The 14,666-nt window shown below is 37.0% G+C and overlaps 1 protein-coding gene across 4 annotated transcripts in view; it reads right to left on the reverse strand.

Moving 5' to 3' along the window:
- The window catches only part of LPIN3 (lipin 3), a 41,170-nt gene that overhangs the window by 7,493 nt on the left and 19,011 nt on the right, over positions 1 to 14,666 (reverse strand). For 3 of the 4 annotated variants that reach the window (XM_051979292.1, XM_051979293.1, XM_051979291.1), the window contains exons 9-14: positions 14,536 to 14,623; positions 11,802 to 11,980; positions 11,402 to 11,495; positions 4,751 to 4,820; positions 3,708 to 3,800; positions 3,511 to 3,563 (exon numbers count right to left, since the gene is read on the reverse strand). In XM_051979292.1, the coding sequence (XP_051835252.1) occupies positions 3,511 to 3,563; positions 3,708 to 3,800; positions 4,751 to 4,820; positions 11,402 to 11,495; positions 11,802 to 11,980; positions 14,536 to 14,623 (577 nt within the window). The remainder of the gene's footprint in view (positions 1 to 3,510; positions 3,564 to 3,707; positions 3,801 to 4,750; positions 4,821 to 11,401; positions 11,496 to 11,801; positions 11,981 to 14,535; positions 14,624 to 14,666) is intronic. The other variant, XM_051979294.1, reaches the window with a different exon arrangement.

Here is a 14,666-nt window from a genome sequence, read left to right on the forward strand (position 1 = left end):
GGAAAACTCCACTGATGAGGCTCTCTGAGCACCCCCATCATGCCCCACAGGAATAGCTCATTACAGAGAGTGCTCCCATGTTGGCATCCATGCTTCAGAAATACCCCCAGCTATTGGAGGGCCAGAGGGCACAGCAAAGTCTCCCTTTAAGGAGAACCCCAAAGTCCAGCTTTGTTTAACCTCTCCTTCTCCCCTCCATTGCTGGATTTTAACTCCACAATCTTCATCACCCCCCGCCCCTACACACACACACAGGTAGCTTTTCTACCCACCCTCCCCTCTCTAACTCAACTTCCTTTTATGTGCTGTTTTATCCCCAATAGATTGTAAACTCCTTGAAGACAGGAATTGTCTTTTTTTTTTTTAATTTGTATCCCCAGCACTTGCTACAGGGCCTAGCACACAGTAGGCACTTAATAAAAGTGTAATATATTATACTGTCTTGATCTGCTTCAGATTTGTAGTCAGAGACTACCCACAATCTTTCCAGACTCTGCTACCCACAATCTGAACAACCCTAAGCACCTCTGTTCCTCTCATTACGGATTATTACTCTTTTATAAAACCACAAAATTAGATTAGATGATCTCTAAAATCTTTTTGGTGACTAGGGATGCAAATTGGGAAACTCCCAATTAGGAAACTCCTCTCCTAATGCAAATCATACATTTGCAATACACAATGCAAATCTGCAACATACAGTCTTAGAAAAGAGGTTCTTAACCTGGGATCTGTGAAACTGATTTCAAAAAATATTTTGATAACTATTTCAATGCAATTGATTTCCTTTGTATCCCTGTTTTTTTATTTTATGTATTTTTATAAAATCATTCTGAGAAGGGTTCTCTAGGTTTCTTTAGACTGCTGAAGGGGGTTCATAACATAAAATAGGTTAAAAAGCCCTAACTTACAAGGGTTGCTTATTATATTGAGAAGTAAAGAGATTTGCCCAAATGTATTGGGGACCAGGATATAATGGAGATAAGATTTAAATTTAGTTTTTTCTGATTTTAAGGCCAGTTCTCTATCTTCTTATAGTACCTATCAAAAAGACTATTATACCAGAGATGTACTGGTAAATGTTTAACAAATAGCTTGAGGATAGAAGGAGGGAGAGGAATGTACCTATAAGATACATAAGTTTAATTTGCATTGTTAACATTTTCTCTAATACCTTTGAATCAGACAATCAACCAAACCAAAAAAATCAAGCCTTGATTCATAGGATTTGCTGATTACAGAGATGTCAATGTGCATATTGAGAATTTAACAATCAGATGCCAGGATGAAGTGGCTCCAGCACAATTGTACCATTATTCTTCTGAAGCAATTTTGGTGAATTTTAATTTTTAGGAAAATTTCTATTATTATTTGCCATTTTTCAGTTCTGTCTGACTCTTTGTGATCTTATTTGGGTTTTCTTGGCAGAGATACTGGAGGGGTTTGCCTTTCCTTCTCCAGTTCATTTTATAGATAAGGAAACTGAAATAAACAGGTTTACATAGCTAGTAAGTGTCTGAGCCCAGATTTGAACCCAGGAATATGATTCTTTCTGATTTAAGGCCTGACACTATATTGAATGAGTCACCAAGTTGCCTATCAAACTTGTATTTGCTTCTTTGCAGCTTCAACTCATAGCTCCTGGTTATGAAGACAACACTCTTCTAGATACATCATGAATACTCTATCCTAATCATCCCAAAAAATCCCTAGAGTACCCTTTCTTCTTCTTCTTTTTTTAAGTAAATGTGGACAAATCATTTAATGTTTTAGTAACTCCAGGCAACTTTCTAAGACAAGAAAATGCCAATCTTTGTTAATAGGAGGAATTTCTCCATTAGAAATTCCCTATATAATGAAATAACAAGTATAGAATGCCTTTCCTCAAATATAGTTAACATAAAGCTGAGTATATAATAAATTGCATTACCATTGGCAAATATCAAAGTGAAAACTATAATTGAGGTATGTGATACCTTAAAGGCAAAGTCCTATGCTTTATTTTTTTAAATGAAAAAATATATTTCATTCTGTCTACTCAGACCATATCATTGCTTTCTCTTAAGGCAGACAGCCTCTTTCATCCTAAATCCTTCAAAATTGCCTTAGATTATTGTCCTGAAAAAGATAAATAAGTCATTCACAACTGATTATCTTTACAATATTGCTGTTACTATGTAAAAAACTCTCCTCATTCTGCTCACTTCACTTTGCATCAGTTCATGTAAGTCTTCCCAGGATGCTTCTGGAAGCATTCTCCTTGGCATTTCTTATAGCACAATAATATTTCATCACAATCATATACTACAACTTGTTCAGCCATTCTCCAATTGATGGTCTTTCCCTCAATTTTCAATTTTTTGCCACCACCAAAAGAGTGGCTATAAATATATTTTTTGTACATCTAAATAATAATTCTTTTTCATTGATCTCTTTGGGATACAGACCTAGTAGTGGTATTACAGGGTCAAAGATTATGCATTATTTTACAGTTCTATCAACAACAGTTTCAAATTACTTTCCAAAATAGTTGGATCAACTAACAAAGTTCTCAATAATACATTAGTGTTCCAATTTTTTCCATATCAGAGGTAACATTTGTAATTTTATTTTTCTGTCATATTGGCCAATCTGATAGGTAATAAGTGATAGTTTTGAGTTATTTTCATCTGTATTCCTCCAATTAATAATGATTTAGAGCTTTTTATATATTATATATAGCTTTCATATTACTATAGATACATTTCTTTTTTTGAAAACTGTTCATATCCTTTGACCATTTATTATTTGGGGAATGCCCTTTCTTCTTAACGTATATTAGGTCCAATGGTAACTTGGGAAGTTCTTCCTACTATGTAAACTAAGTTGTACCTGCTTCACTGTCTTTGGTGTCAATGGAAAATAAATGATCATACTTCTTCATCCAATAGTGTGTGTTCTAAGTCCCCTCAGAGTAAACAGAAAGACCATGACTTGAGGACCTATCTAGCCATAGCAATCAGACTTTGGGAAAAATGTGTTCACTGGGCTCGAGGGGCAGGTCCTGTCCCACAAACATTTCTTGCCAGACTTTTCCTAAAAGCTCAAGCTTTGAAGTCCCAATACTATAGACCTGACCCAGTATGACAGAAAATGCTTTGATCTAAGAGTTAAAGATTCTGGCCCTAAATTTGTCACTTCTTTACTCTGTGATTTTGGGCCAATCTCTTCCTCAGCAGGAATAGTCTCTTTCCTGGCCCTGGTGTCCTGCAGGTGACACCAGGGAAGGATTTCACCTAGTAAAATTCCTATGGAGTTTTCATGAGACAGTATATGAATGAATATCTTGGAGAGAGAAAAAAGTAAAACAAAATGTATGGAATACTGAATTTGGAATCCTGGATTTGACTCTTGCCTCTGACAGTGATTAGCTATCTGATGGTAAATAACCCAACTTAACCTATTGGGTACCCACAGACAAGTCTTTAAGACTCTAATACCCATCCTGAGAGCCTGACCAAGATAACTCACCCTTGCTGCATGGAATCCTTCTTTGAAGTAGATGCCACTTCCTGGACTTCATTCTGCAGGGGAAGAGTTTTCCATGAGCCCCTTTGTTAAAAAGAAAGGTCTTGTCCCTGAGACCAATTCTACTTCCCCTAAGTCTGGGACCTTCTAAAAGAACAAAGGAAGATCAGAACTTTAATTCCAAGAACTTTCTAGCTTACCTTCTCAGATGCCGAGTCCTTTATCCCCCAGGAGAACCACCAGCGGCCAGTCTTCTTGGGCATTTTCTCCTTCACCAACTTGTCAACAGTGCTCTGATTGCCACACAAGATCAAGAAGGACACAGTGGGCAAGTACCAAAAAGGCTTCAAGAAAAGACCTCTCTGGGGAATAATCCCCTCAAATAAATGACATCCATCCAGTCTTCACTGGAGACCAACAATGAAAACTCTTTCTGGCTCAATTATCTGAAGCATCTCTCTGAGCTCTTAGGAAAATTTACCTTGTTGGGGAGGGGAGGGGAACTTACTTCAGAGGGTGCTGCTTATATTACTAATGATTTAAAGCTTGAGTACTGGCACTGTTCCTCTAACTCAGATACTGATTAAGGAGAGCATTAATTTAGGCCTCATGGGGGGTCAAGGAAATAAAAACAAAATAGAAATTATTGGTAAATGCCTTCTGAATAAATGGATGGAATAAGGGAATCCAGAGCCCCTTCCCTCTATACCACAGGCCAGAACATCTTACAATTATAAGAGAAATGGTATTTTAAGGGAGATGGCAGAACTTTCCAGAAAAAGAAACTTCCTATACAAAGTCACCAAGTGTTTGATAGAAAGGGAAACAAGAATTGTTGTCCTTCCTCCTGACCCATCCCTATGCAAACTTTGCCCCCCAAATTCACATGATCATTGTCCTCAATCCTCTTAAGATAAGGTTATCTGGACCAGTGTCTCTGGGAACAGTTTCATAGGAAATACAGAGGGAGAAAGGATAGGCAAACGTGACAAACTCACTGAGTCAGGAAGAGACCAGATGAGTTGAAGGCCTTGAAATTTTCTGTCCTGGGATTCAGCCCTAATTTGGAGCTTTATCCCATTTTAGCTAATCCCATAGGAAGTCTAGAGTTTTACAATGGAGTTTCCCACCAGTGTCTCCTCTCCTTGTTCTCCCCCCTCCCCAAGCTCTCGGTAGCACCATCCAAAATTTCTCTCTGATCACAGCAAGAAAGAAAAATGGAGAGGGAGTTCTATTTCATTACCTTGGGCAAACTCTTCTGAAAGGCCTGTAAGGACAGGATCATTGGGGCAGCTACAGCCCAGTTGTAATACCTGAAAGAGGAAATAGGGAGAAAAAAGTAAACTTCCTAGGAAAAGTGTCTAAAAAGACAAAGCCTGGTTATTCATGGGCTTGAGGCTGAGCACCCCAAGTGAGTCTCTCAAGACTAGAGATTTCCTTCTAGAAAAGGATCTATTTCCAGTTATTTTGTTTAGACTCTGAGAGACTTCACATAATAATAATAATTACTTCTCCATCAAAGTGCAAAAAAATGTCCATGCTGTATGTATGTGTGTGTGAGTGTGTATATGTGTGAGTGTGTGTGTGTTTGTGTGTTGAGTGATGTCCTGCAGAAACTTTGTTTTTTGGGATCATTAGCTGTGAAGACTCAGCAGGAACCCTGAAATAATGGTAAACTGGACTCAGATGATACCACTAAACAGGATTAGAATGCCAAGCAGTGTAATGGAACTGCACCCAAAGGGTCAAAGAAAAAGATGGGGCAACAGAAAATTATAAATGGGTCTTCTCAAAACCATTATAATAGCGACATAGAGAAGTTCACAAATGACTCTTCATGTTTTGGTATCACAAGAAGGCAAGACATATCAGAGCAAATGAGAAATATCAATTCTCTACCTAATGGAAATGCTGTACAATTGATGCTGAACACCAAAATAGGCAATTGCATGAAAATCCATAAAATAAATTGAAAGTATAAGCACTTTCATTATGCTCCAGAACCATCTTTTAATAAAACTTGAAGAAGATTTCATCAATTATGAGTAAGGATTTCATACTTTTTGTCAATTGTACTCTCAACTCTAAATCACATAAAAATAGATAGCTGAATAGCACAGGACAATAAAAAAAAAAACAACTTGTATGCATTAGCTCACATAAGATGAATTAAGAAATGAAGTCAAGGGGCTACTAAAATCTGAAAAAGGAAAAGTTGCGATCCTGGAGGTCATTAAAAAATGTTTACTTTTTAATGTAAACTCCAGAAATCCTACTTCACAATGAGAAAGATGACAAAAACAGTACTGAAATCTCCAAAGACCTTAAAAAGGAGATGGTCATACTTAAGACTGAATTCTGAAAGGTTCTTTCTAAGCTAGATGGTATGAATCCAACTGATAGGACAATTATACCAAAACAGGGTAATAAAAAAGCCAGTTTCTGTTTTAACCATTATGAACAAACATTATTTCCCCCACAGCATTTGGCAGAAAAGTATAAAAACCATTTCAGAACCTGAAACAGTAGTATATGCAGCAACTGTTACCATAGTAGGAAAGAGGGAGCTATCAGAGAATTCCTCCACCTCCATCCATCCCCCACTTTCAGCCACTGGCCACCATAGTAGAAGCAACTTGAGAAAACTATTGAACTGTGAAAAGGCATTAAAATATCTTACTGGTATGGACAGTAGAACACTTGAACATCACATTGCCCAGTTAAAGGCAACAAAAAAGAAAAATATAGAAATGAGTGAGAAAATGAAAAGCATATCAAAAATTCTAGATTCCCTTAATCAGTAACTGGGACAAAAGGCAAAAAGTTAAGATACATAAGAAGTTGAAGCAGCACAAAGAACAAATTTAATAGTTCAATATCAACCAAAAATAATTATTCCTGAGAAATCCTAAGGCCTGAGAAATCAAATACATCACGAAACACACACAAATACACACACACACGTATATGTCAGCATGAACATTTAATTGAACTTTGATGGAGAAGTTGTTGTTATTATTATTATATGTGAAGTCTCTCAGAGTCTAAACAAAATAAAGAAATCATAGGTAAGAAAAAACACCTAAAGGAGGAGGATGTGAAAAAGTTCTGATCACCTTCATGATTGCAAGATCGCACTAAACAAGGCCCCAACATTCCTTCCAGATGCACACAAAGCCTGGTCTTAACAAAAAATGTCAAGCAAATAAGACTGGAAAAAATGAGTAAATAGAAGAAGACACATTAAAAAATTAAGGTTTCAAGGATACATAAAAGACAGACCCAGAATAAGAGAGTAACAGTACAACATCTACAAGCAAATTCTCTAACAAAAACATCATTTTTCCATGAAGTCTGAAATTCCTGGAAGAAATGAAGCAAAAAAATTAATGACATTTTAAATTAAGAGCTCTAGGGGAAAGAACTGAAAGAATAATTTGGTACAGTACCCAAAGAACATTCTCCCTGAAAAGTAGAATAGGTCAAACATAAATCGCTGAATCTATGACAAGAAACAATAGAATAAAAACAAAAAGAGAATCAAAGCTGAATGGGAAGAATTCATTTAAAGCAATAAACATCTGTTCAATATTAATCTTAATGTTAACTCTAAAAGTTGTGAGATGGATTGTAATCATTTTGGGATATGCCCTAACAACTATCCTCCTGAAATAGTAAGAAAATAAAAAGCCCATAACTCTAAGCTAGTTACAGAAAGACTGATAAATGCTCAAAAGGAGGAAGAAACTTGACAAACTCTCTGAGAGTACATGACAGAAAGACTTTTAGAATAAGCAGCCATCCTTCACCAAACAATCCTAAAGACTGATGAGAGATACATGGCTTTAAACACTGGATGAAGTTTATGAAATGACTAAGATTTAAGAATGGAATCCAAGACTATTCTCAGACTATCACAAGAACTCAGTTAACAACATATATATAAAGAAATCTTGAATGAATAGCTGAGTTTTGCTTGGGCAAATGGAGATTATTTATTATGGATGTTGGAGACCAGATAATTTCCCAAAAATACTGATGGGAGATTTGTTAATCTTCCAGACTTAGTGATCAACGTAAAGAAATGGAGAAAATGCAACATATAACTGCAGCCTGAAAAAAATTTAGCACCTACCAAATACCTAGGAAGATATGACCTAATGGCCAAAATTATAACATCAGATATTTACATAAATTTCAAAATTAACAAGAAAATTCAGTTTACAAATTATATTGGCATCAAATCCTTATCATATACTGAATGGTTGCTCACAATTGTATGAGACATAGCACTGATTCATAAAAACTTAACTTTTTAAACAGATTTTGCCATCTTAAATATTCATAACCTCCAAGTTTTATGGTATGAAAAGATTTCAAAGGTCCAGAGACCTGGAGGAAACAATCAAGATCTGGTGGATTCAGGTTGTCAGGTATATTCTATCCCTGTCATCTTATATATCATTTAGGATGTCCTAAAGATGTTGTCAGTGAACCTAACTTACATCCCAATAGTTATTCAACTACGGAAAGCAGCTATTTTGTTCACCTGGTAAGAGAGTAATAATGATAATAATAATAATAATAGATTCCAATACTCTTATTCAATCATTCCATCTACTTGTGAAAAAATTTGCAGAAAAATAAACATAAAAGAATCATAGCAGGAAAGAAACTTGCCTCAAGATGGATTCTATCTGAACTCTTATTTTAAAAAGGCGAAAAAATGATATAACAATAATGACAGCAACTTATGGTAATGAAAACACCTGATATTTATAGAGTGCTTTAAGATTTGCAAATAATTACACTCATGGTCTCATGTGAATCTTACCACAATCTTGTCAGTAACTGAGGTTAAGTGATTTGTCCAGCTTCCATACAACTAGATATCACCTAAGGCAGATCTTTCTAATTCCAAGTGCAGCTCTGGTTTTTGATTTTGCTGTTCAAATCCCTTCATAATCTGCCTCCCTTGCCTTTCTAATCGTCTTATACCTCCCCCATTCTTCCTCTCTCTCTCTTCCAAGAAGAGACTCTGGTCTCTCCATCTTCTGACTCTGGGCATTTTTTCCTAGCTATCCCCTATGTCTAGAATGTTCTATATCCTCATTTCTGCCTCTAAAGCCTTCCCTTAATTCTAATGTCTTATCTCAGTAGATTAATTCCAATTTATCCTGTTTATCCAATTTATTCTGCTTGTTTATATATAAGTATTTACATGCTATCTTTCCTGTTAGACTGTAAGTTCCTGGAGAACAGGGACTGGTTTGTGTGTGTGTGTGTGTGTGTGTGTGTGTGGTTTTTGTTTTGCTATTCTTTGTATCTATAGCCCAGTGCCTAGTATATAGTAGGTGCTTAATATATGCTTTATGACTGACCAATTATTGGACTTCACACAATGTCTACTTGCTTACTGTTTCCTCTCACTCCAATATGATGGCAGGAAATAACACCCCAGTGTCAAGGACCTGAGATGCTATGGCATCAATAGCAGAATCAGGTCCAATATGGAAGTAGCTCAAGAAGTTCAGTGCCACGCTTGCTATCAACCTATCCTCCACAACTCTTATCTCCACTCAGAAGGAATAACCATATAGACTATCTCTCATACTTTTAAATCAGGTGGGGAATCTTTTTTTTTTTTCCTCCCAAGGACCATTTGAATATTTGTAACATCATTCACAGGCCATACAAAATTATCAGCTTAAAAACTCAAGCAGTGAGAGATTGTTGTAAATAGCTGTCAGCTCATCATCGCTTGTGGTTACCTTGGCAGGGCTAGATCAAATGATTTTGCAGGTCTTATACATCCCGTGGGCTGGACATCCCCACCCCTGCCTTCAATTCAGCTATATAGCCATGATAGCACATCTCACATTTTTAAAGTTTTTATCTTTTTAAAAAAGTTTACCTTTTTAGATTTACATGTGTTATCCACTTCCATTTTACAGACAAGAAAATTGAGTCACAGAGAGGCCGAGTGATTGTTTCCTAGGTTTGTATAAAGTTTGTATAACAACAGTTTGTATAAAGAGCTGGATCTGGAATCCTGGTTTCTTGCCTCTGAAATCCAATAGGCAGCCTATAGGGCTCAGGGACTCTGGGGCAGGCAGCCAGGTCCCAGGGGGAACTATTTAGGGTGAGTTGGCATCCCTCATACTCAGGATTTCCTTGTGTGTTTCAGTTTATGGGGTCTCAGGGATTGTTTGGAACCTAGTAAGAATTTCACATATAAAAGACAGAGTGTGAACAGCAGATGTGGATATTACTTAGCTGAACAGTGATGGAAAGGACAAGCCAGCCAGCCATGGCAGCTGAAAAAGCCAAAGGTACCCAGAATCAAAGTTTTTATGTCAGTGTAAAAATTAGGCCTCTCTTCTTTGCAAGATGGAAGCAGGGCTGAGGATGGAAGAAGAGCTTCGAGTGTGGAATATTACACAGACCATCAGATACAATTGCTATACTGGCTGGTTTTGCTAAACTTATTTTGTATTTAGTTCAATAATTTTTTTTTAAAAGAATAAGCTCTGGCCCTGATTTCCTAGGCCAGTACTTTTGTGCCCAGATGAACTGATTGCTAAATTTACAAGAGATTTTTTGTGATTGCATATTTTCTTAATCAGAGAAAGGAGATTCAGGGAAATCCTGCTTCTGACACATAATAGTTATGTAACCTTAAGCAAACTAATTTGTCCTTAGGCAACAAAGACCCATAAATAATAGAGGGCTACTGATTTTCATCACTGAGGGTTTTTCCTCTATACATATAAAAGCTCCCCACCACCACCACCCCACATTCCATTCACAGATACTAAAAGCAAAACCACCTTTATGTCTGAGTGTGCGGAGAAAATGTATTTTGTTCACTCTCTACTCCCTCTTCCCCCCCACACAAACATTTATTTTACTTATGAGACAATGGGATTATTGATAGCACCAACGTGCCCACAAGATCTTCCAGACAGATAACTAGCAGAGCTGGGATTTGAACCCAAGACCTCCCACTCCATAAACAGAGGTACTTCTATTATTTGCCCCTCCTCCTCTATCTCACTCCTAATCACACCAACTTAACTAGTTTGATTGATCCTAGCTTTCCTGAACCCTTCCTGCTCCTGCTACATCCAAAACAAATCTTATAGGGTAGGCATCCCACCTCCTGAGAAACCAGGGAAGAAATAATTGTTTATATAGCACTTACTATGTGCCATACACCTAAGTGCTTTACAAATATTACCTCATTTGATCCTCACAATGATCCTTCAAGGTATTTGTTATAATCCCTCTTTTACAGTGGAAGAAAGTTAGATAAACTGGCCATGGGGTACACAGCTTTGCAATGTATGAGGTCATATTTGAACTCAGATCTGACTACAAGCTGAATACTCTTATCTAGCCAGCCACCTATCTGTCTTTAAGTAGTGTGTCTCTAGAGGCAGTCTGAATTGCTATGAAAAAGGGAGATTGAGGATGCTTAGCACTGGGAGATGCTTGAAAGTGCCATCCCCTTGGTCAGGGGTGGGGAATGTACTGGGTAGGCCATTTAAGGCCAGGAAAATCATTTGCTCTAAGGCAACCACAGGCAATGATGAGCTGAAAGTTAGATACAACAATCTCCCACTGCTTGAGGTCTATAAGTTGAAAATTGTGTATGGCCATGAATGAGGTTATAAAGGTCCAAATGACAGGAGCAGAAAAAAAGACTCCCCAGCCCTGAGCCAGAATCTCTGACAGGCAGAGATGAGACAATGAAGCATGTCACTCAGACTCAGAGTTATATAGCTGTCTTACTGATCTGGGCTCTTAGAAGGGTTCAAAACATTTCTGTCCCCCGCTATGAAAAACAATCCCCCCTCAACCCCACACCTCACAGGACTAACAGGACACTTACTTCTTTCCAATTTTCACCACAAGGTTGGGGTCATCCAGGATTCCTGGGTTGTCAGCGAAATTCTTGTAGGAGACGGCATATTTGGCAAATTTCTCTAGAGGCAAGAGAAGGCAAGTGAGAGTGGGAGATCAAAAACAGATGTGAGGGGCTGGGGGACAGGGGTGGGGCTGGGGGCTGAAGAGGATAAGGAGACACCAGGTCATTTCTCCCCAAGGATCCCCAGGGTGCAGCTAGCTGGGGGATGGAGAACATCACTAGAACACCAGCCCCTAACTCCAGAATGCCCACCACTGATCTTCCGGCCATCTCTTGCAACTCTCCTCGCCTGCCCCTCCACCTGTGCATGGGGTCCCTAGGTTCTTTCTCCTCTGCTCCCGTGAAGGAGCATCATCAGCCCCACCTGTTGAGATGTTCCGGTTTTCAGCCAATCCACCACAGAGAGAAAGCTCAACATTATTCTCCTGCTCCAGGGAAGCGTCAGACAAAGGACCTATAATCTCATCTCCCACAACGTTGGGATGTAAGAGGTTTGATTCTGAGAAGGACTCATTCCATTGCTGGGCTTGAAGATTAATTTCACTGAAGACAGAGGAATAAGCAGCAATAACTTACCAAGGAGGTAAGAGAAGGGCTTGCTGCTTCCAAATCATCTGCACTGATGGATAGCACTAAGCTGATTCTCCCAGAGACCCATACTTACCACATGATAAATTAAAGGGAATAGCTATACCTTTACTAGAAACAACTTTCTTATTTTTTTAAAAAAAACCTAAACTTTATTTTTTTAATCAATAAATATTCACTTTATCTCCCTTCCACCTTTTCCTCCACTATTAAGAGACAAATTTGGCCTCAGATCCTTCTTGGCAAGTCAGTTAAGTTGCTTGCCTCAGTTTTTTCATTTGTAAAATGAGGATTATAATAGCACCTCCCTCCCAAAGCTGTTGTGAGTATTTGTAAAGTGATTAGCACCAAGTCTGATATTTAATAGGCACTTAATTTCTTTCATTTCTTCCTTCCCTGTTACAAACATATATAATTGAACAAATTATACATGGGGTGTCTCTCCCCACCTTAGCCCCAAAAGTCTCAGTCTGCACTCTGAGTCCACCACTCTATCCAGAGATAAGTAGCAGGTTTCATCATGAGTCCTCTGAATTATGATTGGGAATTTCATAGATCAGATTTTCTAAGTCTTTCAAAGCTGTTGGTCTCTACGATATTGTGATTATTATACAAATTGTTCTCCTGGTTCTGTTTCTTTCATCTTTCATCAATTCATACCACTCTTTGTACATTTCTCAGAAACCATCCCTTCATCATTTCTTACAGCACAATGGTATTCCATCACATTCATATCCCTTAACTTATTCAATTATTCCCCAATTGAAAGGCATGACTTGAATTTCCAATTTTTTCCAATTCCCTTACAAAAAGAATTGCTGTAAGAAATTTTGTATATCTGTTAGTTCTTTTCCTCTTTCTGTGAGAGTAGAGATTTAGTACTGGTATCAGAGGATCAATAAATCATAGGCTATGTACAGTTCAGTATCTTTTTAGATAATTTAAAGGCAACTTTCCTATGAATTTCCTGTCCATTCCAGGAGAAGGTCTGGCAGTCAGCTCACCCCCAGGAATGAGAAACCCTGAAATCCTGGGCTGTACCAGGAAAGAAGAATGATAAAACCTAAATTAATTTACTTGTTTGGTGCCATACCAACTAGATTAGCAAAAGATTACTCTATTATAAGAGTTAGAAAATAACAAAATTAATCTGAAGGTACAAAAAAAGAATCTCAAGGGAAATTATGAAAAAAAAAAGAGAAGGAAAGGATATCGGCAATACCAAACTTCAAAGTATGGTTAAGAAATAGTTTCATTAGTGGGATAAGTAAATGGGAATAAAAGCCTAGTATTTGAAAAATGTAGATCCTGGCCAACTATTGAAATAAAAATTTTATATTAAACCAAATCTGCTGAAAGAAATGGAAAGCAGTCTTACAGAAACTAAGTATAGATCAATATCTCATACTGTGTAGCAAGATAAAGGGATACAATGACTTAAGATGTCCTAAACAAATTAGAGGATCTATGGATGAGGAAGAGTTCATGAGCAAATTTTTAAAAAGAGAGGAACACAGAGGAGAAAATGGACAATTTCACTACATTAAATTAACAAGAATTTGCACAAACAAAACCAATGGTTCACATTAGAAAGAAAGTGAATAATGGGGAAAAAAATTTTATAGCAAATTTTTCTCATAAAGAACTCATTTCCAAGATATGTAAGAAATAGATCAGATTTCTAAAAATAAGAGTTATCCTCAATTGTTCAAAGTTTATAAACAGACAAATTTCAGAGGAAGAAATGCAAGGTACCAAAAGCCATATGACAAAATGTTCCAAATCACTTATAAACATAAATGAATATAACTCTAAAGGAATTGACAAATGGGAGAAGAACGTTAATGTACCATAAGTGAAACTGTTAAGCAAGTCATTTCAGAAAGAAAAATGGAATTATTTCCTAAAAATTACTAACATATACATATTCTAGGACCCATTGATACCACTACTAGGTCTACAATCACAAAGAGATCAAAGAAAAAGAAAAAGGACCCAAATGTACAAAATATTGCTGCAGCTCTTTTTGTAGTGGCAAAGAATTAGAAACTAAGAGGGTAACTATTAATTAGTAAAAAGTTCAACAAGTTATGATCTACAATATAATGGAATACTATTGAATGTAAGAAATGATGAAAAACCTGGCAAGAATGCATGAATTGATTGAAGAATAAAATGAGCAGAATAATTTATATAAAAACAACATTGTAAAAAAATTTTTGAAAGATTGAAAAATTATTTGTGCCATGATTCCAGAGGATTGATGATGAAACATGTTACACATCTTTTGAATGGAAAGGTTGATGGACAAAGGGTGACAGTTTTTTTTGACCTGGATAATGTGGGAATTAGTTTTGCTTGATTATGCATTATTGTTACAAGAGTTTTCTTTTTCTTTTTTTTCACTGGCGAAAGGGAAGGGAAGTGAAAGAAAAAGAAAAGAGTTTTTTCTTAATTGAAAAAAAGTTTGAAAATGAGTTTAAAAGAGAGAATAGCCAAGAACTTACTACCTTTGGGGAAAAGTAGCTGAATTCAGGGAAGACAACCCTTCAAGGTAGGTATCACTGGATTTCTGGTGCTGACTTCTTCTCTGTGTGTCTGAGTACAGAGGAAGGAAGCTTCAGGCCAGGCAATGTCAGTG

Source organism: Antechinus flavipes, chromosome 2 (genome assembly GCF_016432865.1).
Source record: "Antechinus flavipes isolate AdamAnt ecotype Samford, QLD, Australia chromosome 2, AdamAnt_v2, whole genome shotgun sequence".
NCBI lineage: Eukaryota > Metazoa > Chordata > Mammalia > Dasyuromorphia > Dasyuridae > Antechinus > Antechinus flavipes.